Raw genomic sequence first — 27,581 nt, 5'->3', positions numbered from 1 at the left:
AAGAAGAAACTATATAAAATTCTCTAAACACATATATGTTAAAACTATATTCTTGGAAGCTAGAACTGATACTATACATTTCATGTGGTTAAATTTTAAACTTACTATGCATGCACATGAAATTCAACGTTTCAAGATAGTATTTAAACTGAAGATTGCAGTCTTAACATAGGTGGCGCTAAGACCTGGAACAGATGGCTTCAGATGATCGAATGTGATTCAAGATAGTATTTAAACTGAAGATTGCAGTTTTAACATAGGTGGCGCTAAGACCTGGAACAGATGGCGTCAGATGATCGAATGTTTACAAAAGGCAGTTATTTAAAGTGACGATATACACGTACATATACCAGTGCCGGTTCTTCTGTATTGCCCTTAATAGTTTCAGAGATTTGAGTGCACAGGGTGGGTCAAAAAGCCTTAAATTAGATAAGTTCGTTTAAAAAGCAAGTGATAAAGATGTACATATTGTAAAGATTAAACTGCAGTGCAGTACGGATACAAAAGTCAATCAATGAAATACATTCATTAATATGAAAAATTTTTATTTTTCATAAGAAATGCTTCAAATATCAAATGATTTCTTAGTATGTTAAATTCTTTCAATTTCATGTGTGGGAGTTTCGCTTTTCTTTTCATTACAGGGCTGGACGTAGCCTGGTTGTAAGAGTTATCCCCCATCCCCACGCGGACGCCCGTGCTTAGGGTTCAATATTTTGTTAAGAGTAGGCGGTAGTTGCTGTTGAATAACAGGCTTTCCGTAGTCTATCAGTTCAAAATTAAGGCCCCTCTGCGGACTTACAACGCCAGAAAGAAACCGAGTTTCGATACCCGTGGTGGGCAGAGCACAGTTAGCCCATTGTGTAACTTTGTGTTTAATACCAAACAAACAAACAAAAAACATCGTTTTATTGCTTATCAGGCCCCAGCGATTCAGCAGTAAGCTTTTGGTCTTATAACGATAAAAATCGTTGCTCGATACTTGCGGTGGGCAAAGCGCATGTAGCTCACTGAGTAGCTTCGCGCTTAGAGCAATAAAAAAACAACTTTATTACGTATCACAAAAATATTAAACATTCTATGAATGTTTCTCATTGACCTACTCCAAGTTATTACGTTTTTGATGTCATTTCCTAAGGATGTTTTTGCGCTTCATGTGATTAAACTAGCTATTCTAAATAGTGTTGGTGTAACTGGTACAAAATTACTCTAAAAGTCGCCCAAGTGATAATACTGTAATTACTTAATTTGTTTTCCAAAAAAATGGTACGTCTTACCTGGTTTAATTACTTTGAATTGGAATTTTATAGTTATTTCATAAAATGACTTTTAACTTAGTACCAACGACTATTAGCCCAAAGAAAAAAGTCGTTTAGAGATATTAATGTCCATAATTGGATGGTGTATTGCTAAATACTCTTAAAGGAATAGGAAGAATACAAAATATTCACAAGTATAAAGAATTTATATCGATATAATAGTATTGTATGTTGTATGTCCATGTAACTACTTCGCAGGGTGTGGATGGATCTTCAACAAAATTGGTATGGAGGTTCATTAGGTCCATTCGGGAGAACATATAAAGTTTTGCATTTTACGTTTTGCAGTTTTTTATGGGGGGGTTGCGTTTTTTACCACTATTTCGCTCCCTGTAGATGGATCTCCACAAAATTTGGTACGGAGATTCATTGGATCCTTGGGGAGATACATACAAATTTGCGGTTTCACATTTTGTTTTTGCCTTTTTTTTACAGTTACATATAAGGGTTTGGTTTGTTTGTTTGTAGTTAAGCATAAAGCTACACAAGGGCGATCTGCGCTCTGCCCACCACGGGTATAGAAACCCAGTTCCTAGCGTTGTAAATCCACAGACATACCGCTGTGCCACTGGGGGGGTTACATATAAGGGGAGCAACTTTTCATGTCCTAAGATAAGCTTTCATTAATCATGAATTTAAATAACTTCCGTCCAGGGGATGGGTATTTCAACTAGTTATAAATAAATAAATATAACGATCGTTATCTCCAGATAATTTTACAAGTTGTTTTATTTGCTCAACCGTCTTAATTTGAGTAATAGAGTTAATTACAGAAATTGTGTGATCCTGGTGAAGGTGTAAACTGTTATAAGATTTTAAAGTTTTGTCAGTAATATCAAGAGGTAATCACTAAATTTTAACTTAAATGGTGTCAAGCAGAAGTTTAGGCCTTTAGCCAGAGCATTTTTGCAGCTTTCACTTAGCTCAACATCACCAGAGTTAAAAATCAGTTGGTTTGGGTTTTGCGATTTAGGATGATTAGAGGAAGATAACTTATTAAGTTCTGTATTTTGTATGTGTTCATGATGGGATAAAAGCCTTATAGTTGAAAGTGCATATACTATTACGAAGGTGGTTGAAATCAATCCAGGAAACAGAGTTTTGAAGCTCCAAATAACATGCTTTACGCTGATTGGTAAGTTGCCTTTTCCTTAGATATTTTAGCTTTATTTCTTCTTGAAGAAGACGATGTTGGCAGAAACGATAGTCCTGTGAGTCACAAAGCTGGTGATTTGTGGTTTTGAAATTTAAGAACTTTGCTGAAAGGTGATGTTGCTTGTAGATAGTAAGAAATGAAGTGTCAAGTTTTGATCTTAACTAATTTTTTGTCTAATTTTTCAAAAGTTCTGAAGAGACGTATGGTTTCGGGTCAATACCGTCGTCTATGTGTATTAGCAATTAACTGTTTTAGTGGAAAATGAAGTCTGATAATGAATAGTAAAGACAGGGCAACAGTAGTAAATAACTTCAGTGAACGTTTCGGAATTACACGTACTTCATCTTCAATAAATCTATGACAGCAATCAAGGGAACAGTAATTACTAAAAAATATAATGTAAAAATATAGTGTTCGGAAATTATAAAATATTCAATTTTTAAAAAAAAAGAGAGAGAAAAAGTTGAAATTTCTGTTGAGGCTTGGATTTACATTCGTAACATGGAAACTTTCTTTTATCAACAGTTCGTCGTCATTACATCCATAAGTTAGAAATTAACAGTGGTCAAAGAAAACGGGTGGAGTTTGAAGCCTTAAAAAAGTCCAGATGTGTTAGATTCTCAGGAGTTCACGGCTCTTTTACTTATTTGTAATTATATGTGTTATGCACCAGTCAGCATTACGAAACTTAGAAAGTAGAAAGTATAAGGCATTGTTTTATATTAGATTTAATTGGACTAGGTTGTGTAATTTCACGTTCCCATAGCGTAACGACATGTTGTTCAAACTTAAATATATGTGGAATCCGAGTCGTTTTTTCACATAATGATTTCAATATAGTGGGTGTAGTTTGAACTTACATTAAGCCAGAAGAATAACGAGTAATTGGAATAACTTTGCCGTTTAGTTTGCATTCTGCTAAATAATTAGTACTAACAAGCTGGATCGGAATTCGTATATAAGTGAAAGTCGGAAGGTTCGAATTATGTTTTTGTAAATATATTTTCGAAAAGTCAAATCGTTTAAAACTGATTTCTGACGTCATTTCCAAACCAGCTTGATCCAAACAGGTGGTATTCTTGTGTCAAATATACCTCATTATTACAACAAATAACCACCAGGTGGCCTGTATACCTTACATTCACCAGTTGATAAACTATCGTATTATCTCGAAATATGCAACAGTTTCGCAAACGCAGTACCCAAGCGTGTTTTTTATGGCGAATATTTAGTTACATTTGTGAATGATTTGTTTTGTTGATCTATATTTTAAATAGTTTATTTTAGTTACGTGGATGTATTTATTCATTTGCTGAAATGTAAGTGGTATTTTTGTTCATATATAGAAGTTTTTATTAATATACGTGTGTATTTTCACAATACGATATTAACTATATATTCACGTCATGGAAACTGTACATACAGTAATGGAAATACAAAAGCAATGCATATACAGAAGTCATAAACAATGATAATGGCAACTAGATGGTAAATTTATTAAAGATGCAATATATTATCATATAAAGTACAAAAAGTATAATTCTCTGGTATTTTGTAAGTGAGCCCGTTGCTTTACACAGGGCATCAAACCTTGTTTTCATGCGGCTGTATAGTTTATCAATGATAAATATTGTTCCGATTGTCCTGTATTATTTTCCGCAACAATTCAGCTTCAAGAATGTTCACACCGGGACTTTGTACAGACCAAGCCATGGTTATGAACGTTCCACTGGCCTCTGCTGTCGAGATATTGTTTGACCACATTTTAGAATAGTGTATTGCTGAAAGATGAAACTCCGCTAGATGAATTGTGTTCCTCAGGGAATGGCAAGATGAATCAGGATCTGTTATACTTGTCAGCAGTCAGAGTGCCAGCAGTTTTGTGTAATTCACTGAAACCGTTGACTGAGATTCCACTCTAAATAACCTTGTACGAGTCCCCACCATACTTCACTGAAGATGTTGTACATTGACTATGACACTATCTTTCTCTGCGTCGTCTACTCCCTCCCCACCGGTAGCTCAGCCGAACAATTCAGACTTGGAATTCATTTGTAAAGAGCATACGTCTCAAGTTTGCTCCGATGAACACTTCAACCATGTGACTTAGCTTTAGCATAGGTTTTCGAGCAGCTAAACGTCTATTGGGACCATATCGACCTAATAGGTATCTTAATGTTTTTGAGGCAAGATCTACACTCGAACGTTGCCTATCTCGCAAAGAGCACACCCGACGGTACTTAAAATAATTTTTGGAAAGTTTCGGTTTTCTAGCTCAACCACTTCTACTACTAACGTATCCTTTCCAAAATGTTGCATACAGCTCCTACTGGAACATTGTATTGCTATAATTTTTGGCTTGGAATATCTTTGGCTAGCCAAAACGTTGATTTCTACGCGTTTGTTATGCGGTTTTTTCAGTCCTGGAGTCCTTACTAGAATCACACTACTACTATTACTGGTCATAGTATGATTGCCTGTACTTTTACCCGCTTTATACTGCTGTGATATTTCTGATTGGTTGGATGCGAGCTAGTCGCAGTGTAAACTATCAACACCTGACTGACTATAGTATGGTGAAGATTCACACTGTAAAGAGGTTGCATTTTTGTACAGTATATGCTTTTCCCTCACCATTTCGATAAGTATTTTAAATATTATGTGTGTGTATGTATAATAAAAAAAACCATATCCGTCTGTCTGTCTGTCTGGTGTCACAAGTTGTTGTGAGAAAGTGGCTAAACCAATTTCCATTAAACTTGACAGAGGAATTCAGGTGAATACCACATAGTTATAGTTTAAATAAATAAGCACTCGGATGAACGGTTCTAGTTTGGCAGACATTTCAATTTTACCGCCTTAATGTCGCGAATAAAGACTCAACTGCGTGAGAAAGTTGATAGCAAAATACGCGAAGTGTAAATGAAAGTGTCTTTTAATTCCGTACGTAACACGGATGTCTTTACATCTTACAAATGGATGGTGTGCTACGCTCAAAATAGTGTAAGGGGGAGGCCCACGCCCTCATTTACAGCATTACTCCTTAAAACCAACATTGTCAGGTACCTTTGCCATTATATATGCATTTGTGTGTGTATTTGTAGGCAACATATTTATATCTTTGGAATTTCATGTTTACTCAGTTAAGTGAAACCAATGCTTCTATTAATAATTTTGATGATCAGCCAGACAGAATATTCAAACTTAATGAACAGGAGCCGCCTACGTTTAGTAGTTTATGCTTCTATACTAGCCATAAGAAGCTGCTGAAGCACGTGACTATTATACCGTCAGCTAAGTGATACTAAACCAGGATCTACAAGAACAAAAACTATTGAATAGAGGATATTTAATATAGCTAGAGCCATAACTGCAAACTTTTATGGTTATTGTATTAAATTAAACATCGGCTTGGTTAGGCTACTTTTTCCTGGCTAGAAATCAATCCATTACCACTTTCTTTACTTAGATTCAGAAAAGTTAAAAACATAAACTGGATTTTAACAACAGCTGTCTGTTATGCATCGTTACAAGAATATGGTGTTTCTTCTAAATAATGAGACCGCTTTAAAGATAATTAGTAAAACAAAAGTAAATAACCATAGCTATTCCATTAATTATAATAAAAGTCCAGTGTGACATTAGCACAGTGTCGTTGTAACTAATTTTGAAGAGAAAAACAAACTCTTGATATAAAGCAAGAAGAGATGAGACAAGGCGCGCGTGCACACCTTAGTGCAAGCCCAGCCCTTCGTGATATTAAAAGTGCAAGGACATGTGACATCTTATAAAAGTGCTACTAATTAAAAAGCCTTATAGTTACGCTTTCCTCTCAGTTGCTGTAGACAATCCTTTTTGTCACACTCATCTTTACTAAGAAATTTAATTAAAATCTACTGTATTAAATAATTTGGTGAAAATGTTTTATGTGAATCACAGAAAAACGCTAGATAGACAACGTATTCTATCAATTTTTACGACTTCACTGGGCTAAAACTATGAATTATGAGCTGTTGAAAAGTAAATGCTTGTCTGCCCAATTCAGTTCGCTTAAAACTGTTAATGCTAGTATTTGCCTTAATAAATCAACTGAGCATGCGTAGTAAGGGGTGGATTCATGACGTAACCAACAGTGATAAGTAGTAAGTAAGCAATAAGGAAGTGTGTAATTAATTGCCCATTTAAGGGATCGTTTCTAACTTCTTCCTTACTTTGAACATAAAAACTTTACGATATTACATGGATTATATTTAAACAAGCCTGTGTTAATAGTAGGAGCTTTTAGTGATTGTTTGCGTTTTATATTCGAAATATTTCGAATGAAATCGGTCAAATAAAACGACGAATTTTGTTACACACACAATTTTTTCCTGGTTTCGGAAACAAAATATGTTTGGTTTTGTAATGAATTCAGTGTGGGAGCATAAGTGGAATTTAATATATCATATTATAATGGAGCTTGCGATGTATGCGTCAAAAACTCGGATCTCGGAAACTACCTAGTGTAATGTTCAATCTTAAAAACTATTTTTTTTTTGAAAAAAAAAACAACGATTATTTTTTACACAATTCAATAAAAATGAGATTGTTTCCACTCTCCAAATTACTAAAATAATAACTTACTGTACAAGTTTAAAAAGTGGTAAAAACAAAACCCCGATGTGACTGGAAAACAATCTCATACACTCTACATGTTTCGACGTATATCATGCGTCATCCTCAGAAGTGTAATGTTTTGCAAAAAATAACACTTATTTATACAGTTTTTAGTTTTTAAGTATTTTTTATAGCTGAGCAGTAAATAAAATAATTTACATTTCCACAAAATGATATGTTTCAGAATTAACCAATAAAAATTACAAAAAAGAAGTAAGTTTCATATATATATATATATATATATAAAAACTTTAGTGAAAATCTCATAAGTGTTGCAACAGAAAAGCAAGGCACTTTCATTTATAATTATGTCTACAAAGAAATACTTCAATAAAATCAATTTTGTGATGTAATGCTGTGATGACAGCTCATTTTTAAACAAAAATTTCAATAAAATCCTTTTTCTCATGGGTGGTGAACATTATTGAATGTCAGGTATGAGTACATTGTTGTAGGACTGTCAGACAATTCCAGAAAGCCTTCTGCAGGTACTAGCAGTTATACCTGCCCGGAGGGCGGATATTTCTGCTAGTTATTTTAACCACAGCTTGGTTACGTACCAAAAATGTTCAAGGTATGTAGAATCAGGTAATATTTTCTATTTCAATGTCTGTTTAAAAACTAGAGCTTTACTCCACAGAAATAGTTCTTGAGATGTACCATCAGAAACATGATTGGGTGTTGTGATGCTTTTCGGAAGAATATATGTTTTAAAAGAGTGATATTCTTGTGTTATATATTTGGTGTTATCGAAAACAATCATCTTTGCATAATGTATTTTTGGAAATGTGCATTTTTTATAAACAGTAAATTGTGTTATTGCTGTTTGTATTAACGTGAGTTGTAGATTTGTTATTAAAAACAATCAGACATGCGATGAATTATTTTCAAGAGTATGTGTTGCAGAAGTGTTGGTATGAGAAACAACTAAATGTGTGTTCTGTGTTTAAGATACGTGTGTGTTATAATAACGTGCTGTGTTATAATAGATGATTTTTAAAGTATTTTTGTAGGATTGGAGAAGAATGTAATATTGAGGAGTAGAAGGTGTACAAGTGTGTTCTTATGAGAAGGTCGTGTGCTGTGATTTACGTTTCAGGGATAGGTGTTGTAGAAGTGTGTGTTATGATTTACGTTTTAGAGATAGGTGTCGTAGAAGTGTGTGTTATGATTTACGTTTTAGAGATAGGTGTCGCAGAACATTATGGGGCCAATGATTTTTTTATTGTGGGTTTAGCAAGAAATAGGTGTAAAAGTACGGAGTGATGCAAAGGTGATGTTGGTGTTTCATTAACCGTCTTATATATATATATATATATGTGTGTGTGTGTGTATGTATGTAATAATTGGTCGAGTTGTCATAAACCTTCAAAAAACGCATGGAAATGGTCTTATAGTGATACCAGCAGTGCATGTGTAGAACAGCTGTGAAGCAGGAATTAAAAAATCGTGGTAGTGCGCGACTTTTGAATAATTCTGTACAGTGTCTATGTATATTTTCAGAAACGAGCAGGTGTATATACGATGTCTGATGTAACTTACAGTGATGGAGGGTGTTAAACATGTGTCCAGTTATCCCATACAGTCAAGTGTGTTGCAACATAGTTTTTGTAGCATGTTGAAAGTTGTTTTCGAAACTCTTGTAGAATACGAACTGTGGTTTTGTGAAGAAACGCTTTTTAGATCATGAAAGACGAAAACACAGTGAAACACACACACATGTATATTTATTTAGTACTTGTAAGACATACATATTTCGTGAGCTAAGTAGCTTGATTTCTAGATAAAGTTGTAATTTTTAAAATTTTGTTTGTAGTATTATATAGATAGTAAGGTATACGTATATATATCTTTTTTCAGGAACTTTCACCCATTTGATGTAAAATATTAGAGCAATGAAGATAATAGCATGACGTGTACTGATAACACTGACGTCAGTAGATTAACAACGAATCAAGGTAATTGAGTAGCTGTTGAAGACGGAAGTATATGGTATCGCAGTTGAACTGAAAGTTTCCTGATCATCACGTCCATGAAGGACGTTTCTTGACAATGCCAATATAAACAAGCACACTCAGGATCTGCCACCAAGACAGCGAATAAATATGAACAAATCCGAAAGTGATGAGTTTTCTTCAACCTTTGGTTCATCGAAACAAGGCAGAGGTAACATATACACACTGTAAACTCTGTGTGGAATCAGAAATATAATATTTTTTTATAAAGATATTCCACTTTTATCTTTAATAGTTTGTTTGAGAAAGCTAGATACATGATGCCACTCTTGCTATTCGCTAGACTGTGTAACTCGTTTCGGAAAACTCCAAAAAGTGTAAGGCCATCGGGCCGTAACGCGTTGAATCAGTACATTATGGCTTTGCGATTGGTAGCCAACAGGGTCATAACGTATTGACTCAACGCGTTGTGTTTCTAAGAACTTGTGACTGAAAGCAAAGGAGAAGCAACTAGCGGGTTGCGGGCTCGAATCCCATCACCAAACATGCTCGCCCTTTCAGCCGTCACAGGATCATAATGGTTGCCCACTTTGGTCATATAGTGTCTTTAGGCTCGGTTATCTGCTGATTTCCTATTTTAGTTGCCACTTCAGTTTGAATTATATTACTTCTTCGAAAATGTTGACAAATTTAGAATTTTTAAAATGGCGAAAACTCGGTTAAACAGTGAGACAGTTAAGTCGCAATTTATATCTGTTTATTCAGAACCGTCCACAGCTTGGATTAAATCATAAGATCACTTACACCATGTACAACACAGTAGTTAAAAATCACCTTTCTACAGTCTGTGAACCCAATATAAATTTCAGTGATTAAACATTGAGGAACAGGTTTCACGAGTTGAGTTTAAGGTCGAGAGCTGCGTCAGCCGCGCAGTTGACTACACATCTTGTTTGGACTTTTACAGAGATCACTAGAATTGGTAGCAACACCAATAGGTGTCACATATATGGACTTTTATATAGAGATTACTAGAATTGGTAGGAACACCAATAGGTGTCACGTACATGAACTTTTATCTAGAGATCACTAGAAATGGCAGCAACACCAGTAGATGTCATGTACATGGATCTTTACATATAGATTATTATAATTTATAGCAACACCAATAGGTGTCACATACATGGACTTTTATATAGAGATGACTAGAAATGGTAGCAACACCAATAGATGTCATGTACTTGGATCTTTATATAGAGATTACCAGAATTGGTAGTAACACCAATAGGCGTCACATACATGGACTTTTATATAAAGATTACTAGAATTGGTAACCACGCTAGTAGGTGTTACATGCATGGACTTTTATAAAGAGGTTATTAGAAGTGGTAGCAACACCAATGGGTGTCACAAACACATTTATGTTTGTAGCTATAATCTATGGGATTGTAACTATAGAGCCAAATATGTTTAGTGTATATTACTGAATATGATCGTTTCTGCAGTTGTTCAGTTATGACGTGAAAAGCATCACTGATTGTGCTTTCCAGAGGCGGAATCAATGCCTGTGGTCTTACTGGCAGGATTGGGATTGTCTGTTTTAATTCTCGAATTATCAACTTATATACCGTCCACAATATTCTGTCTAAAGAACTGTCCAAATATTTGTAAAATCACTCATTTTCAGTGTAAAACACACAAAAAACCCCAGCAACAGTAAGTAGGATTAGCTGTTATATTGATGGTATTTCCATTAAAACTTTGTATGAATTGTATATTATAAGGGATCCTATAATCAACAAAGTCACAGAGCCACAAGAAATTTGGAGCATAAGAAATCTGCTTAAAAAGCCGATGGGGTCCTGATGTGGCTGAGAAGTAGGTCATGTTTCCTCATAACGTTGTTCCCTGATTGATCAGAATTGTACTACGCAGATACTGGGATTGTATTAATGCCAGAGGGTGGGGATACTGGGCATTTGTTTTTGCTAAATGTGACGTGATGCTTTAAGACCAGCTGAATTAGTCAGGCCCAAGCTCTGAACACGTTTGAAGATACGTTTGGTACACGGCTTGTAACTCGCGACATAACTGTCAATGAAGTGATTCCTTAACTGTTGTCAATGAGTAAATTGTGCTTCTAAAATATACTCTTATTTGAGCGCTGGCTGAAGAACAATTTAGCTATAAGGTTTTGCCCTTTAATTTGTCTGCTGTATTTTATTTCATATTGTGCACTATACAGCTACTGTAATATCTCCTTCGACGCTTACTGCAGTGTATGTGGTGTAATGTGGTTACTGTGGTGTTCTAAATGTATCACGTGATAATCGAGTGCATAGATGAAACATTCAAGGGATTTTCGCACCAAGAAATTGGGAGGCGCAGAGTAGACTCCACCTCACGACACACATAATTAATTGAATGTGTTGTTCACGAACTTCAAGGACCCAGTGATAGAATATTATGTGCTCAGTGGGCTCACATTGCCTTCGTAGTTTGCACGTGCGTCACGGCATGGTTTTGTAGTCGTTTGATGTCGAAACATTAAATTCAAGGATGTCACACAGAGACTTGACAATATAGACTTTCGTTTGAACACTGCCGCTTACAATTAGTGATTATTAAACCTATTGTAATGCAATAATCCTGTCTTTTGCCAACTTAGTGAAGACTTGGTGTGGTGGTTTTTAGTTGTCGGTACAAGTCAGTTTCAATTCTTCAGAAATTCAAAGTGTGCATGATATCAGCTTAGAATTAGCTATCTTGATACACCCTGCTGTGACGTATTGAATAATTTTGTTTTTGGCTATTAGAACAATTAACTGACCCAAAATTGGCCGAAATTATTCATTTTCCACATACAATATATAAAAGATGGGATCGATATTTTCGTTTTTCTTTGTTTGTAATTAAGCACAAAGCTACACAATGGGCTATCTGTGTTCTGCCCACCACGGGTTTTTGCAGGTTATCAATCACAGCATATTGCAGCTTGTGTATTTTAACTTAATAAATCGTAGACCTTTTTCCCACATTGCAATGCCAGACTTTAATAATTAATCACATATGTACACGTATTTAATTAATGTACTTGTATCTCTCTACCCATCCTTCTAAAATGATGTCATTTTTAACACCCCTCACTTTTTTGAAAGTTAACAAATTGCATAATGGGTAGTTTAATAAGATACATTGCTAATTTACGTACGCACGGGAAATATTGTCTGAAGTTATATAAAAGTGTTCTTAGAACTTTATATTTTATAGTTTAAGTGGATGAGAAACATAGTTCATAATGACGAGTTGGTTTGTGAGCGTGCGTGATTTATCTATAGCATAGTTAAACTGCTATTTCGAAAGAACATCTCAAGATGTGTAAGCTATTTCTGTCTACATACTTACATATGTACATGTTCACATACTAATATTTATCGTTTTACTGCTGTGCCATTCGTGGGTTGTATGAAATTTCATCCAATCACTGTCTCATAAATTACCGAATGTAAGAAGGTTGAATTGTTTTTTTAATTAAGTTGATATTTATTTGTTAATATTTTAAGGGTTATATGGATATTTATTTTGTAATTATACTGAAGTAAACTGTGAACTTTGAAGAAATCAGTATTCACAAGTTTGTTTGTTTTTTAAACTGATTTATCGGAGGAAACCAATCTAATCACAGGTTTTTATAGACCATACTGATTTATTAGAAGAAACTAATCTAATCACAAGTTTTTATCAATTAGATCGCACTGATTCATTGGAAGAAACCAATCTAATCACAGGTTTCTATAAACCACACTTATCCATCAGAAGGAACAAATTTAATCACAGGTTTCTATAGATCACATTGATTCATCGGAAGAAACCTATCTAATCACAGGTTTCTGTAGATCACATTGATTCATCGGAAGAAATCAATCTAATCACATTTTATGTAAGCCACACTGATCCATCGGAAAAAACCCAATCTAATCATAGGTTTATGTAAACCACACAGATCCACCGGAAGAAACCATTCTAATCACAGGTTTCTATAAACCACACTGATCCATCGGAAGAAACCAGTCTAATCACAAGTTTCTATAAATTACTGTTCAAAAATGTTTGTGATTTTGTTTATTGTTTTCATTTAAAACCATTACTTTTCCTAATAAGCCTCCTCACACACGATTTAGGCGTGGTCTTGTGCCCGATTAGGCTTACTGGTCTGTGAATCCGAGTATCTAATGGTTTCGTGTCTCGTTGCCGCAGAATCGGGATCAGCACTTTGGGGTCATGGGTGCGTAAGTCACGCTAAAATCTTATTGTTTGTTTGTTTCGAATTTCGCGCAAAGCTACACGAGGGATATCTGCGCTAGCCGTCCCTAATTTAGCAGTGTAAGACTAGAGGGAAGGCAGCTAGTCATGACCACCCACCGCCAACTCTTGGGCTACCCTTTTACCAACGCCCTCACGGCTGAAAGGGCGGGCATGTTTGGTGGACCGGGGATTCGAACCCGCAGATTGGGAGTCGAGCTCCCTAATCACCTGACCATGCCGGGCCCTAAAATCGTATCAAGTGAAGGGTAGCTAGCCTAAGAGTTGACGGCGGATGCTGCTGTTGGATAGAGCTGCCTTCCCTCTAGAGTCTAGTCTATTAGCTCAAAATTAGAGACCGATAGTGCGGATAGTCCTTGTACAACTTTTCGCGAATATCCGAAACAAGCAAATGAACACACACACACACCCTCCATCTATATAGTCAAGGCATCAGTTTGCACACCTAATTAGAAGATTGCAACCGTGCGTTAAATGTGTAAATAAGAATTGTTTAAGAGTATAAGACTACGATCATCAATTATGGATGTTTCCTACCAGTTCTGGTTTTGTTTTGAAAATCTTATTTTTATATTTTTGTTACACGTGTATGTATTGAAATATGGTCAGATACTATAGATCTCAAGTTATTATTTTCGTTGTGTACACTGTTGACAACTGTGTAATTGTTTGTGTTGCTTCTTTCTTACCAGATTTATAGGTGTTAATAACTCGTGAAAGGAAGTTAAATATTGCTGAAATTCAATTTCTGGTGTACTTTATCCATTTCATTAGACAATTTCTGTTTGCTTGAATATGAATATGTGGAATATATTAATTTATTTTTTACTAACAGTTTATTTCATGTTCGTTGATATTAATTTTGATCTACTATAATCTTTTCCGGATTTTCTTTTTGGCGAATAGAATTATTTCGTGACTTGCAAATACTTTTTTTTCTTAAGGACCCATCCACAGAGTAACGCATACATTATTCGTTTATATGCACTCATTTCAATTTGTCTAGTTTTATCTATATTTTATTCACTATGATAAATAAAACTGTTTATTAGCGTACGAAGCTACGCCGAGCTGGGAGTCCAGAAACATTTCTAAAGATGAACTGAAATTCAAAAATGAGGAAGGTATACCAGAAAAAGAACCTAGAGACAGGTAAGAATGCCCTAGAGACAGGTAAAAGTGTCCTAGAGACAGGTAAGAGTGCCCTGGAGACAGGTAAAAGTGCCCTAGAGACAGGTAAGAGTGCCCTAGAGACAGGTAAGAGTACCCTAGAGACAGGTAAAAGTGTCCTAGAGACAGGTAAGAGTGCGGAATGTAAGTCTAAGTTGGAAATAAATATACCAGTTCTCAATGGAGCACAGTTAAAGTGAAAAGTTTTGAAAAATATTAATTTATAATGACTTAAAAATAAGAAAAACGTGTCAATTAACGGAATTGTAGTGGAAACATTGTGTAAGTTTAGTAATTGTTATAATAATAAAATGATAATATACAAGTTTTGTAAACAAAAAAAATATATTTCATCTGTAGACTGACAGAAAAAATAACGGTTATACAATGATAGATTATGCTCCAAAAATGATAACATTTTAACGGGTCTGGCATGTATTGGTGGTTATGGCACTCGACTCGTAATCTTAGGAGCGCGGATTCGAATCCCTTCCTCGTATATGCTCGACGTGGGGGCGTTATAACGTGATCGTCAATCCCACTATTCGTTGGAAAAGAGTAGCCCAAGAGTTGGCGGTGGGTGACATTGACTATCTGATTTCATTCTAATCTGTCACTTCAAAATTATGGACGGCTAGCTCTGGTGTAGGTCGCGCGAACTTCTAAACAATCACACACACACAAACAAACAAAAAACCACATTGAATGTCATAAAAGAAACTAATGAGAACAATTTACTTAACTCATCTGATAAAGATTGGTCTCGTGCGTTCCTTATAGTCTAGACACCAGATCAGCAGTTCTGAAACTGTGATAGACGAGATGATACCAGACGGTATGCAAGAGGTTTCCAACCACTTATTTAAAAAAGTGTGTGGTAAAGTACTAGTCTTATATATTTTGACTCCAATACCGAAAAATAATAATAGTTAATTTTTACCTCATTAGTTTTACTATCTTATATTGTTTGTTAATTTTATTGTTTAGTTCGCGTGTCAGGCGTATGTGGGACAAGTGGTGGTACACTTTATATCCATCCTGGAAGAAAGTGGTAGACAGAGGTCGAAAATTTGGGAATCGCTGGTCTAGATCATGTGAGACCGGGCGTGGCTTAGCTTTTATGATACAGTACTGTGGATTGGAAGGTGCAAGTTTCGAACCCGGGATATGTCGTTGAACATGCTTCGCACTTTTTAACTGTGGGTGCGTTATAAAAGTGACAGTCAAGCTTGCTACTCATATTAGAGTAATTGAGTAGGCGGTGGGTGCTGCTGACTGGTTGCCATCATTCTAGTAAACGGTTTAAAATTAGGGACGACTTTTCGTGAACTTTGAAGTTTTTTGCATGCCATGCCATTTAGCCCAGGTGTTCCATAAGCTGCTGTTCAGGTTGAAAATACCAAATATCTTGATCATGTGACTTAAACAACCTTCAGTTTTTATATCTAATAACAGTCTGTCACGAGGATTTGATGGTCACTACTACATTTAACATACATTTTATTGAATTTTACTGTGCACTTTTTATATAGTTGTCTGTTTATAAAATATGCTTATGGTAGGGAATATAACATGAAGGAAAAATCAGTCACAGTATTTTATTTCTTTGTTTGAAGTTAAACACAAAGCTAGACGATGGGCTATGTGTGCTTCGCCCACCACGGGTATCGAAACGGGTATCGGTTTCTAGCGTTGTAAGTCCGCAGGCATACCGCTGTACCACTGGGGGGGGGGGGCAGTCACAGTAACTAAACAGCGTAAAATGCACATAAAATAAGAACTGAATGAACAAAAACTGTTAGAAATTGTGTGATATAAGTTTTCATTTTATATGTATGCGTTTATTTACACTAATATGTTTGGCACAGTGGTATGTCTGCTAACTTACAACGCTAGAAACCGGGTTTCGATATCCGTGATGGGCACAGCACGGATAGCTCTTTGTGTAGCTATGTGCTTAACTTCAAACAAAACAAACACTAATGTGTTAATACCGTCGTTCATTAGTACGAAATATTCAGGGTGTTGTTTTATCCTTTGAGAAATTATTGTATTAATTAATAGCTTTTTAGTTGTACTCGTGGTATTGGACATAGTGCCATGATGATATTTAAACTGGGGAATGATTTAAAGTGCTTATATTTTACTGGGCCTAGATTTTACTGATTCTGAAATAAATGTCAATAATATTAAAGCTAAAAGACAATGATATCAACAGCTGAAACTACGAGAGCTTCCATATGGAGCCCGAGCTTTTCTACACGCGCCTGCAGTTCAATCGATTCAGTGAAAATGCTACTGCGGCTGTGCAGTGAAGCTTCTTGTCGAGAAGAAAAAGTATACTGGCACCGGGGTCTTTACGGGCATAACGTTTCTGAACAATTATAATTGATCGTTAGCTGTGGAAACATTTTTACTTATTCAAACAATATTCTGCTTTTGAAGACTGGAAATTTAAAATTCTTGTTGTTTTAACGCCGTTGATAGTAATTCAGCGTCCGTAAAGAACTGCATTGACCCTACCCTCTACCAATCGATCTGTTTTCCAAGTGCAACGATGTACGCTATGATGCTATCACCTTGTGAGATGATTAAGGGCAAAGAAGACGTTGGCGGCAGCCAGAGGTTCGGGTTTAATTATGAATAACGCTTGAGTTATAACGTTCTAGTATACCGTATTTAAGGATATGTTATATTAATTACGTTTTACGTAATTTCTGTAGTATTGGTTTAGTTTTAGGACCGTCTCATGTCAAAGGGAATATTGCTGACGATCATCAGCATGTTGTTATTGTGTATATCAGCATCTTATTAATCAATTGTTGCGTGAAATACCTATTTACACTCAAAGATTTAATCGAAAAAATATTACAGATATCCAGTGGTTAACTTGAACGAAGATGCTCAGATAAAGTTATTGGTTATTTCAGTATATTCGTCAAAGAGCTCGTTGTTCAATTCAGTATAGTGACTTCATTTGCACAAAGACTAAGAAAGAAACAGACTTTGATGTCACTTAGAATCCTTGCTGCTTTCTGTGAAGTCACTGTAAAGTGAATGAAGTTAATTTATCATTGAAGTAAATAGTGAAGTGTATGATTTTCTCACAAAAGAGGAACAAAAAATCTTGCAGTAATATAATCATAGTATCACAATGACAAGCTTAGCAGATAAAATTCCTTTGGCCTCAATGGAAGAGTTGAATGTAGGGGGTTCTCCTATACCCCCTCATCGCACTTTAAATCATAATCCACCTGATAACTCTTCAGCTTATCAACAAATACCTAATGATGAAGTCAAGGGAAATGCTGTTTGTAGTTCTGAATTACCTGTACTGTCAACTCGAGATCAGGACCCAAGAGATCAGGGCCCACCAGATAGGTAAGTAGCAAAAGATGGGTATTATTTTTGCAGCATTATTTCTTTTAGGATCTTAGGCCAGTTCAGTTAGCAACATTTAGAAGTCTAAACCTTCTTGATCATGCTATGTTTTGTACATTAACATTTGGTCACATGGGCTAAGTGACATATATAATATTAATTAGATTCCTATTGCAAATATGATAGTTTATTGAATTATTTGTATATTTTTATATAGAATATTCTCTTACTGAGGTGTAATGGAATTTGATTAAAAAGAAATACAAACATCATCAACAAATTTCTGTTATAGTGATCACTATATAAATTTTACTGATATTTTTTTAAAATTAGATTAATAATTTTTGAAGAAAGTATATTGTTTCTTATGAAGTTTATTTTCAGATGTTAATGAGAAGGAGAAATAGTTTTAAACACAAATAATATATTTTAGAATAGATCTTATCATGGATTATATACTTATATACAAAACTAAAACCTAGTAACTGAGCTAACAACAGTTGCCACAACCATCCGTACACTGTATACATATTAGAATTGAAATGAAGTTCTTCAACTTCCTAGTTTTGAATGTTAGTCTTGATTTATTCTTATGTTATATTGTTTTATTGTACAATAAGACTTCCATGTTAATGTGCTGTATGTACCTGAACTTGTGTACAAGTTATGCAGTTACTGTTTTTAAAATGTGTTTCTGCACGAAAGCACTGAATTGTTAAGGGGTGACTGTTATATATTGCAGCAGTAAGATATTCTTATGATGGACTCGTAGGTAAAGGTTTATGTAAACATTTTTTTACTCATAGCATTTATTCACTTATACTATTTTTGGATAATGATATTATTCTCTCTTTTCAGGCTAAAACTGGTTTACATAATTCTGATGTTACATGGAATTGGCACACTTATGCCATGGAACATGTTCATTACTGCAAATGATGTAAGTCAAGCAGTGTTCAAGAGTTTTTGTGTTATGCATGAAAAAGATCTATTTGTATATGTTTATTTTTTCTTCTATCCAAGAATTAAAGAGAGTTTTTGAAAATGTCAGCAAGAACAATTGTAGAACACAGTTTAGTTTAGCTTGTTATTTTAACATTCTTTATGGCAATAGTTTCTTATTGGTTCCCATGGGTACTTAAAAATTATACTATTTGCCTTTACAGTTAAAAGCTTTAGTCACAGATATTGCCTTTGATCTGCATTAATTAAATAAAGATGATAGAATTATTCCTATGTTCCAGCATTTTACAACATTTGTTGTAGTATTCTTTTAACATTATGATAAGTGAAGACTGAGCAACTATCTACATGGCTATTCTTAGAGGTTGGTAGTTTAAAAATTTACTTAAAGAAAGTGGAATATAAATAATGAAAATAATTAAAATTTTGCTTTCATAAGCTATAAAAGTATAACTTATAGAATAGATCTTTAAAAAATAGCTTGAAGTATATTAAAATACTGCATGCAGACTATCATTTTTCTTTGTTGATTCTTTAATGCATTTGGCAAATATTTGTCATTTAAGAATGTTTAGTTGTTCTTTGATGATTTTAAAATTACAAACAAATTACACATTTAATATTTGGAAATCTGATAAAAATGTTGATTTATTTCAGTACTTTGTGAAATTTAAGTTAAATGTAAGTGAAGTTGATACAAGAGCCAAAGAATATCAAGACAACTTCCTGTCTTACCTTGGATTAGCATCACAACTTCCAAATGTTGTCTTTAATGGAATTAATCTGTTTGCCCAGATTGGGTAAGTACAGGTTAAGACATTGTTTTCTCTCAATTTCTCATAAAGGGTATATTAAAGGATATTTTGATTTAGATACATACCTGTTTCACTTAACATAAAATCAAAATTATTAAATAAAACCAGTCAAGATGTAATGACTTATGTGCATGTTCTTTCAAACTAGTGTACAGAAAGTTTTGTCTAATCATATAAAAATAAGCCTGAAAACTACCTTTACATCAAAAATTAAATTAAATTTCTTAATCTCCTAGTTTTCATTAGTTTTCCTTTCTGAATTGGTAAAAGCTACTAGAGATGCCTGAAAGAAAAAAGCCAATCAATAACATTTATAGAGAAATAATTAATAAAAAAAAAAATTAGATATGCACAAAGTTATACTTAGGCAACAGTTCAAATATCTAACCACAGTGTGAAAAACAAATTTTATAAGTATTTTCAACAAATATTGGGAACAAATATGATGTATAATTAGTGTGTATAAATATCTGATTTATGTATTTCTATTTCTTATCACACACAGTAGTTTGAAATGTTGCTGGAAACAAATAGTGTTTTAATGTTTTTTGGTATTAGAAAGAAAGTTAAGTATAGCAATTGATGTTTGCAGAATACGTGTAATAGACAATGAACAAATTACAATTATATTAAAGTGTACTTCACTTCTTTAGCACTGGTTATTGTAAAATCCTAAAAAGTATACTATAAATGTTTTTAGTTTTAAACAGCTTAAAAAAAGGACTGATCTGGAGTTTAAGGTAATTTTTACTTTTTTGAATGGTTTTATGCTGTAATATTAAAAGTATTAGTTCATAATGGATAGCAAAACCCATACAATGACCAACTATTGGCTGAAATCATAAAATTAAGCATATCTAGTGTTATCCTTACAATAAAGACTACTGACTATTCAAAAAACCTAAAACAATTCATTAAAATTTAATATTTCACAATACTAACACTTTCTTAGAGCAAGAGCAGACATATAAATAAAATACATAAAATAATGTTTCAAGCAAGTAATTAAAAAAAGTATATTCTGGTTTTACAGAATGTATTACATAACATAATGAATTTATACTTCTTTATGTAAAGTGTTGAGTTTGTTCTAAAGCGAGAAATGTAAATTTGTTTTTCTTTTCAGTGGAGGAAACCTCACCAAACGTATTATCACAAGTTTAAGTGTGGCTATTGTTGTCTTTATTTTAACTGTAATTTTGGCCATGCTGGATTCTTCTGAGTGTAAGTTTTTTATCTAGTTATGTAGTGATTTTAACTAATTTAAATCCTTTTTTTCTTTACTTATAATATTTTCAAATAATTACACATCACAACAAGCATGAAATATTTTTATATACTTTATATTTAACTGTCCAAGTGAGGATATGAAGATTGCATTTAATATCAGTTTTAAACTACACTTTGTTTATGCTGTGGTAGATGAATACTGATGAATCTTGTGTTTCAACAACAGAGCTCTTCAGCCCATTAAGAAGATTATGAAATATTACAAATGTGTATTAATTGTCATAAGACACTGTTGGTGACATATTTTAATTAAAAAGTATATAAAAGCATTTCCCATACACTGTGGTGCTGCTGATGAGGCTTTTCAATCAGTAACAGAGCACATGCTGTCAGGGCGTTTCTAGGATTTTTTGGAGAAGCAGAAGGGGAAAAGAGCTAGTTTGGGGGCAAAAGGGGACCAAACGTTGTTAGATACAAATGAAATGGGCTTTTTTTTGCATTTAAGAAGTGTCCATTTATTCTTTTTAATTATCAAAAAAGCTTAAATATTGTCAGACTCCCTTTACATAGTTTTGTGGTAGTCTGATGCTGTTTCAAACTACCATTAAATCCACCCCCAGGTCTCATCTAATAGGAGATACTTCTTTTGGTCCCCCAAAAAACTTAATACTTTCATATCAATGGGAGTCATAATATAGAGAAAACTTTAAAATCCTGAAGACTAAATCCTAATATCCTCATTTGGGGGGATTACTTCCTCTGCACAACTCTGCTATATTCAACCCTTTGTGCAGTTGGATTACAAATGAAACATTTTTTTATATTGGTCATCTAAATAAAACGTCAAAACTGGCAACCTACAGCAGTTTTCTTGAAATCCTGTTTTACATTTTCCTTCTTGTAACCTTGTTGTGAGACAGTGAATAATAATTTGTTTAACATGTTTTCAGTGTTAGAGTACTCTTGTGAGACAGTTAAGAATAACTTGTTTAACATGCTTTCAGCCTTAGAGTACTGTTTTGAGACAGTTAAGAATAATTTGTTTAACATGCTTTCAGTGTTAGAGTACTGTTTTGAGAAAGTTAAAAATAACTTGTTTAACATGTTTTCAGCCTTAGAGTACTGTTTTGAGACAGTTAAGAATAACTTGTTTAACATGCTTTCAGTGTTAGAGTACTGTTTTGAGACAGTTAAGAATAATTTGTTTAACATGCTTTCAGCCTTAGAGTACTGTTTTGAGACAGTTAAGAATAATTTATTTAACATGCTTTCAGTGTTAGAGTACTGTTTCATATATGTTACCCTGAAAACAAACTTTGCCAGTTTTGGTTTTGTTATGTTCACACAGTAATGAAAACTGCTCTCCTAAAAGTCAAATTGTCTTTTTAAAATGCCAATAACACTTGAGTTTATATAGATGTATTGACATTTATAAATGATTTTAAATTACTACTAAGATATACAGTGATGTATAGTTTTCCAGTAATATACAATGATGTATAGTTCTTTAGTAAGTTATGAGTTTTGGTTAGTCTAACTTTGATGCCACTTAGCTCATCAGGTAACTTGGTAATCGGTTCTTTAGTTTTAAAATATGTTAATGAAATTCATATTATTTTTTGGAACTAATTAAAAGTAACTTCAGGAGCATGTTTACTAATTCATTAACTTTTTTCATCAACTTCAGGGGCAGGAGCATTTTTCTACATCACTATGGTATCTGTGGTTATTTTAAACAGTAAGTAGGAAAAGCAAAAGTTGCTCCTTTATGTTAATTAATTGCCTCTGTGGTTATGTTTTTATCATAAATAGAAAAGAAGAAATATTAAGCAGTAAACAGTTTTGTCTATAATGTAATTGCTTCTGTTGTTATTTTCAACAGTGTGTAGCAAGAAGAAAAGTCATTAAATTGTGGTATATGCTGTAGTGATTTTGACATTATTAACTTTAAATGAATGATTACTAAATCCAAAAAATATATATTCATTCCTTTGCATAGTTTTTATTTTATGCAACAATTTTGGAAGCAACCTAACACTATGACTGTTAGACTCACAAGAATATAAACTGTTTCCTACAACAACAAAGAGTAAGATAACAATAGAGAGGCATAAAAGTATTACACAAATAAAACAAGAAATGGAGTGCTATTGAAACAGATGTATAATGATTATAAATATTTGTGAAATTAGTTTTTACAAAGTTGAGAGAAAAATACAAGTTTTTATAACAATGAAAGCACACTATATATTAGACACTTTTAATAATATAAACAATACAGAAACTGGCTTATCAACAACAAGATTACATCATAATATTCATCCACAGTCTCTTTTCATTCGTGGCTTGATTTTAAAGTCAGTGATATCTTATTATATTTATGATCTAAAATTTGCTTGCTGTAGCTACAATATCTCCCTCTATAAGACAGTCGGCTCTAGACATGTGTCGTGTTTATGTAGGTAGTAATCTACTACCTCATTGTTTTCTTTATTATACTGAGTAATCCACAAATCTGTCGCATACAGCACCAGAGTTTCATGACTGTAGAACCCATTACAAACAGTACATATTATACTAAAAAATACATTATATATAGTGCACCTTCAACCTGTGCACCTGCATCTTTAGGAAACAGTTGTCTTCCTTGGAATTGTTGTCATATGTGTATACAGATCTTGGTAACTCTTGAACATTTTTACTTGTTTTTTTGTAATTCTGTTGAGTAGTCTGGATTGTTATACATTAGTTTGTGTTACCTTTAAGTCTTTCACTTGTGCATAGGATAGTCAAAGTTGATCACAACAAGAAGATATGTTTTGTTTGTAAGTTTTGCCAAGGTTTTTCTTGTGACAAATGTTAACATTTAAGAAATGCAAAGCATCTGTTTTATAGCATTGGTACCTTATTACCTAGTTTGAACTAGAGATTAGTGGGTAGAAAAAAATGGGTATATATACATCTTTTAATCTGTTGTGTATGGTAAAGAGCTTCTTATTAATCTGTGTGTGTATGACACATTTTACAAACTTGAAAGTCTAATTTGTTTTTCAGTGGCTAATGGTGTGTTTCAGAACTGTGCTTATGGCCTTGCTGCTAAACTACCTATGAAGTATTCAAATGCTGTGGTTCTAGGTTCGGTAAGAGTATTTACTTTGGATAGTATAGTGCCGTAAATGTGTTCTTTGTTACTATGCTGATATAAACACATGATCACCAGCATATTTGGGAAGGAAGAGATTCACTGACACAACTGATGAAACCAGAGTTCATTTGCTCTGAATAACAGTGAACATTTTTACAGTAACTTAAATTAATAGAATTGACATGGAAAGATCTCAGTCAGTGACATGAGAAAACAAGTCTTACTCCAGTATAAGCTCCATAACATTCAAATATATAATATATTATTATATACTACAATATATTATTGCTATAGTGTCTTCCACACTGTGAATGCCACTTCTGACCATTATTTCCTACATTATATTTATGTAATACCTGTAGACCCCTAAAAAAAGTGTAATCATGCTTCAGTATCATGTTGTATTTGAGTCAAATAGACTGAGAAGCCAGAAAAATTGATTTAAATCAAGCTTAAGATCTAATATCATATTTGCTGGTGTATAAAACGACCCCACATATATGAAAACCCTGGATTGTGTGAGCAAAGTAAATGTATTTCTTTGAGGTTCAGTGTATAGGATGACTTCTATTGTCAAGAAAGTATAGGATGTTACTATTGTAAAGAAATTCTAAGAAGTTATTTGTAAAATGTGCTAACCTGTACTCTAGGGTAATCAATACAACCACAAGTGTGGTTTTTATGCTCTTCAAATGCTACAGACAGCTCAATGCAGCATAACTTAAGTCCCAAACATGTAATACACAACTTTACAAAGTTTTCATCAAAGTTGAACTCCTTTTCTATTACAAAAAAGTTCTTAACCTTAAGATATAGTGATCTGCTATAAAAATATGTTTACAAAATTAATGTACGTTACAGAAACTAAGCTTTTTTTGATATAATATTAGCAATATTTTAGTATGATGGATGAGATCAATACATTTCAAATAAAAAATGTAATTAATCATAACTAACATGTGAGATAAATAACTTCTATAGTTATAAAGAATCGAGACAAATGATACAATTACAAATATGTTATTGAAATGCAGTAGGTGGTATAATGCCAACACATTTACTGAGAAAAAGCAAACAAAAGTAAAAAGAACAATGCAGTTTTGGTTACGTATGTTATTAACCAGAGAGTTTTTACTGGAACTCTATTTTTGAACCTGTGTATAAGATGAGGGGTAAAATCAGGCATTGTTTTAATAGTAATTATTCCATTTTTTTAAAATTATTATAAATAACAGTTGATTAAATGTGTACATTCTATTAAACATTTTTATCGGAGTAAAATCTAATTATGAGACAGCATTTTTTCAATTTGATCACTATTGTATCATTAAAAAGATCACAAGCTAAAATATCTATCTAGTACTATGAAGAAAAAGAATTTTCAATAGAGTTTACATACAATTCTAAGCTTAAGCTTAAAATTTTTCATAAGAGTTAAAATGCTTCAAATCAGTATTTATATAGTTTTTCTCCTTTTTCAGAATATCAGTGGAACCATTGCATCTTTGATTAATATTTTGTCTATTGCAGGTTAGTTAACCTCATTTCTAAACGGTTATTAGGATGTTATGATATACATTTTATTAGCCTACATTAGAATTGAACCCTGATTTCTGAGGTAGTAGGCAAAGGATATGACTGAATTAAAATTGCTTGTGATATTAGAATAAGTAGATATTACTGGGATTTAATTGGAGTTTTTTTCAAAACCTTGTAGTAGACTGTGCTAATATATTATCACAGTGTATTGTGTTTAATTGCAGTTTCAATCTTGTACTATTAAACACACTCTTGAGAACTTACGTTATAAAATTATTCGATTTTGTTCTGAAATTGAGACTTTTAAACCTAGCTGTTATACTTTGGTAGTGATTAATTAAAAAGAATCTTGTCAACTGTTAATCTTGCTTAATTAATTTACATGATGTTAGTAGTCCAATAGAAAAAAATAAAAAGTTTAAAATTATCTTTTAAAAAATTACACCACTGTAACAGAAAATCTTAAGAAATAACTGCTCAAGGTTTCAACCACTTGGTCTTCCTTGAATCAAGTGGGAAGAAATTATGAATGATTCTAAAGTGTATAATATCAAAATAATAATTAGTTTCAAGCTTAATTAAGTAATGTTATCCACTGTTTTTCTTTGAAAAAAAAAATCTGTATGTATGTGTGTTTGTTATACTGCTAATCTGTTTGATTTATCACCAGCTTCACCTAATCTGAGAACAGCAGCTATTTATTACTTCATCACTGCAATCTTTGTTCTTCTGTTGACTCTAGATGCTTACTTCACTCTCCCCTTGAATGTAAGTTTCTGGTTGGGTGTTATTAGAATAAGCTAAATTAAAACTCTTATTTAGTATTATAATTACAATATTTTTTGAGATAAAAATTGACTATTACATTGGTTTTTACCACTAAATTGTAGGTGTGTGGTGGTATAACTCATTCTTCAACATAGTAATTTATTAATATTTTTTAACAGAAATTGTGTAGGTAAAAACGATGTACTTAAACTTATGCATTTCTACATTTTCTTAACTCACAAGAAATAAGGGTAATATTGAAGTACTAAGAGAGAACTTGTACATTACTAGAATTAATTTCTTAAGTTTGATTGTATGCTTACTATACAAAACATTATATAAGGATGTAAGGCATTGGTTCATGAGTCATTTTAGTACCATTTAGTGTCTTCATACACTAAATCTTACTCACCCTTTTATTTGTATTTCCAGCGTTTTTACAGGTACTTTGACAAGATTTCTATGAAATGTCATGAAGAGAACAAGGGAGAACCCAAAAGACCACCTTATTGGCAAATCTTCAAAAAGGTAAGTAAAAATTTTCCAGATGGTTACAGAAAAATAAAGTTTTCAAGAAGACATGAAAGTATAGTTATAGTTGATATAGTCTCATTAACATCATGGATCCTATTTATCAGAAATTAACCCAAGCAAATTTGTGCTTAAAGATAATTTTAACAATTCATAAAAGTCTAGTTAAAACTAGAATTTACTCTGAGGTAAAAAAAAAAATCACTGATTGTCAAAACATTCAATTGGAAGACCAGAAGTTTAGAAGTAAAAAAAAAATGTTTACTTTATTTTTGTTACTATTTGATGGAAAATTTTTAAATTGTATTTTATATAGTTGTTATGTATGGTACTTTTGGTTGGTGCTTTATGGCCTGAAGTAAGTGTTAGAGGAAACAAAGAGAATAATATTGACTTATGAAGAAAATTTTATTGCCATGTACAAAAAATTATGTGTGTGTGTGTGTATATATATATATAAAAGAAAACTTGAATCCCGTTTTTTAACCAGTTTTCTTTATTTATCAGACACTTTAGTTAATCAGCTTCATAGCATAACAAAACACTTTTTTAAATTAGTAAATTTAAGTTTAAAATTAATATGAAACACATGAATTTTGTTTTTACAATTAAATGTTTATAAATTTTATA

The 27,581-nt window shown here is 33.1% G+C and overlaps 1 protein-coding gene across 5 annotated transcripts in view; it reads left to right on the top strand.

The window, feature by feature from the left end:
- Window positions 1-27,581, top strand: part of LOC106463413 (equilibrative nucleoside transporter 3-like) — a 44,460-nt gene that overhangs the window by 5,036 nt on the left and 11,843 nt on the right. For 2 of the 5 annotated variants that reach the window (XM_013923438.2, XM_022390898.1), the window contains 10 exons: window positions 8,992-9,297; window positions 14,462-14,561; window positions 18,819-18,900; window positions 19,581-19,723; window positions 20,865-20,962; window positions 22,656-22,706; window positions 24,023-24,108; window positions 25,595-25,643; window positions 26,323-26,420; window positions 26,853-26,948. In XM_013923438.2, coding sequence (XP_013778892.1) covers window positions 9,237-9,297; window positions 14,462-14,561; window positions 18,819-18,900; window positions 19,581-19,723; window positions 20,865-20,962; window positions 22,656-22,706; window positions 24,023-24,108; window positions 25,595-25,643; window positions 26,323-26,420; window positions 26,853-26,948 — 864 coding nt within the window. In that variant the 5' untranslated portion in view covers window positions 8,992-9,236. Of the gene's footprint in view, window positions 1-2,361; window positions 2,455-8,991; window positions 9,298-14,461; window positions 14,562-16,765; window positions 17,961-18,818; window positions 18,901-19,580; window positions 19,724-20,864; window positions 20,963-22,655; window positions 22,707-24,022; window positions 24,109-25,594; window positions 25,644-26,322; window positions 26,421-26,852; window positions 26,949-27,581 lie in introns of those variants that run through there. The other 3 variants (XM_022390899.1, XM_022390900.1, XM_013923437.2) reach the window with 3 other exon arrangements.

Source organism: Limulus polyphemus, unplaced genomic scaffold (genome assembly GCF_000517525.1).
Source record: "Limulus polyphemus unplaced genomic scaffold, Limulus_polyphemus-2.1.2 Scaffold1400, whole genome shotgun sequence".
Taxonomy (NCBI): Eukaryota; Metazoa; Arthropoda; class Merostomata; order Xiphosura; family Limulidae; genus Limulus; species Limulus polyphemus.
This window is presented reverse-complemented; position numbering and strand designations above follow the sequence as displayed.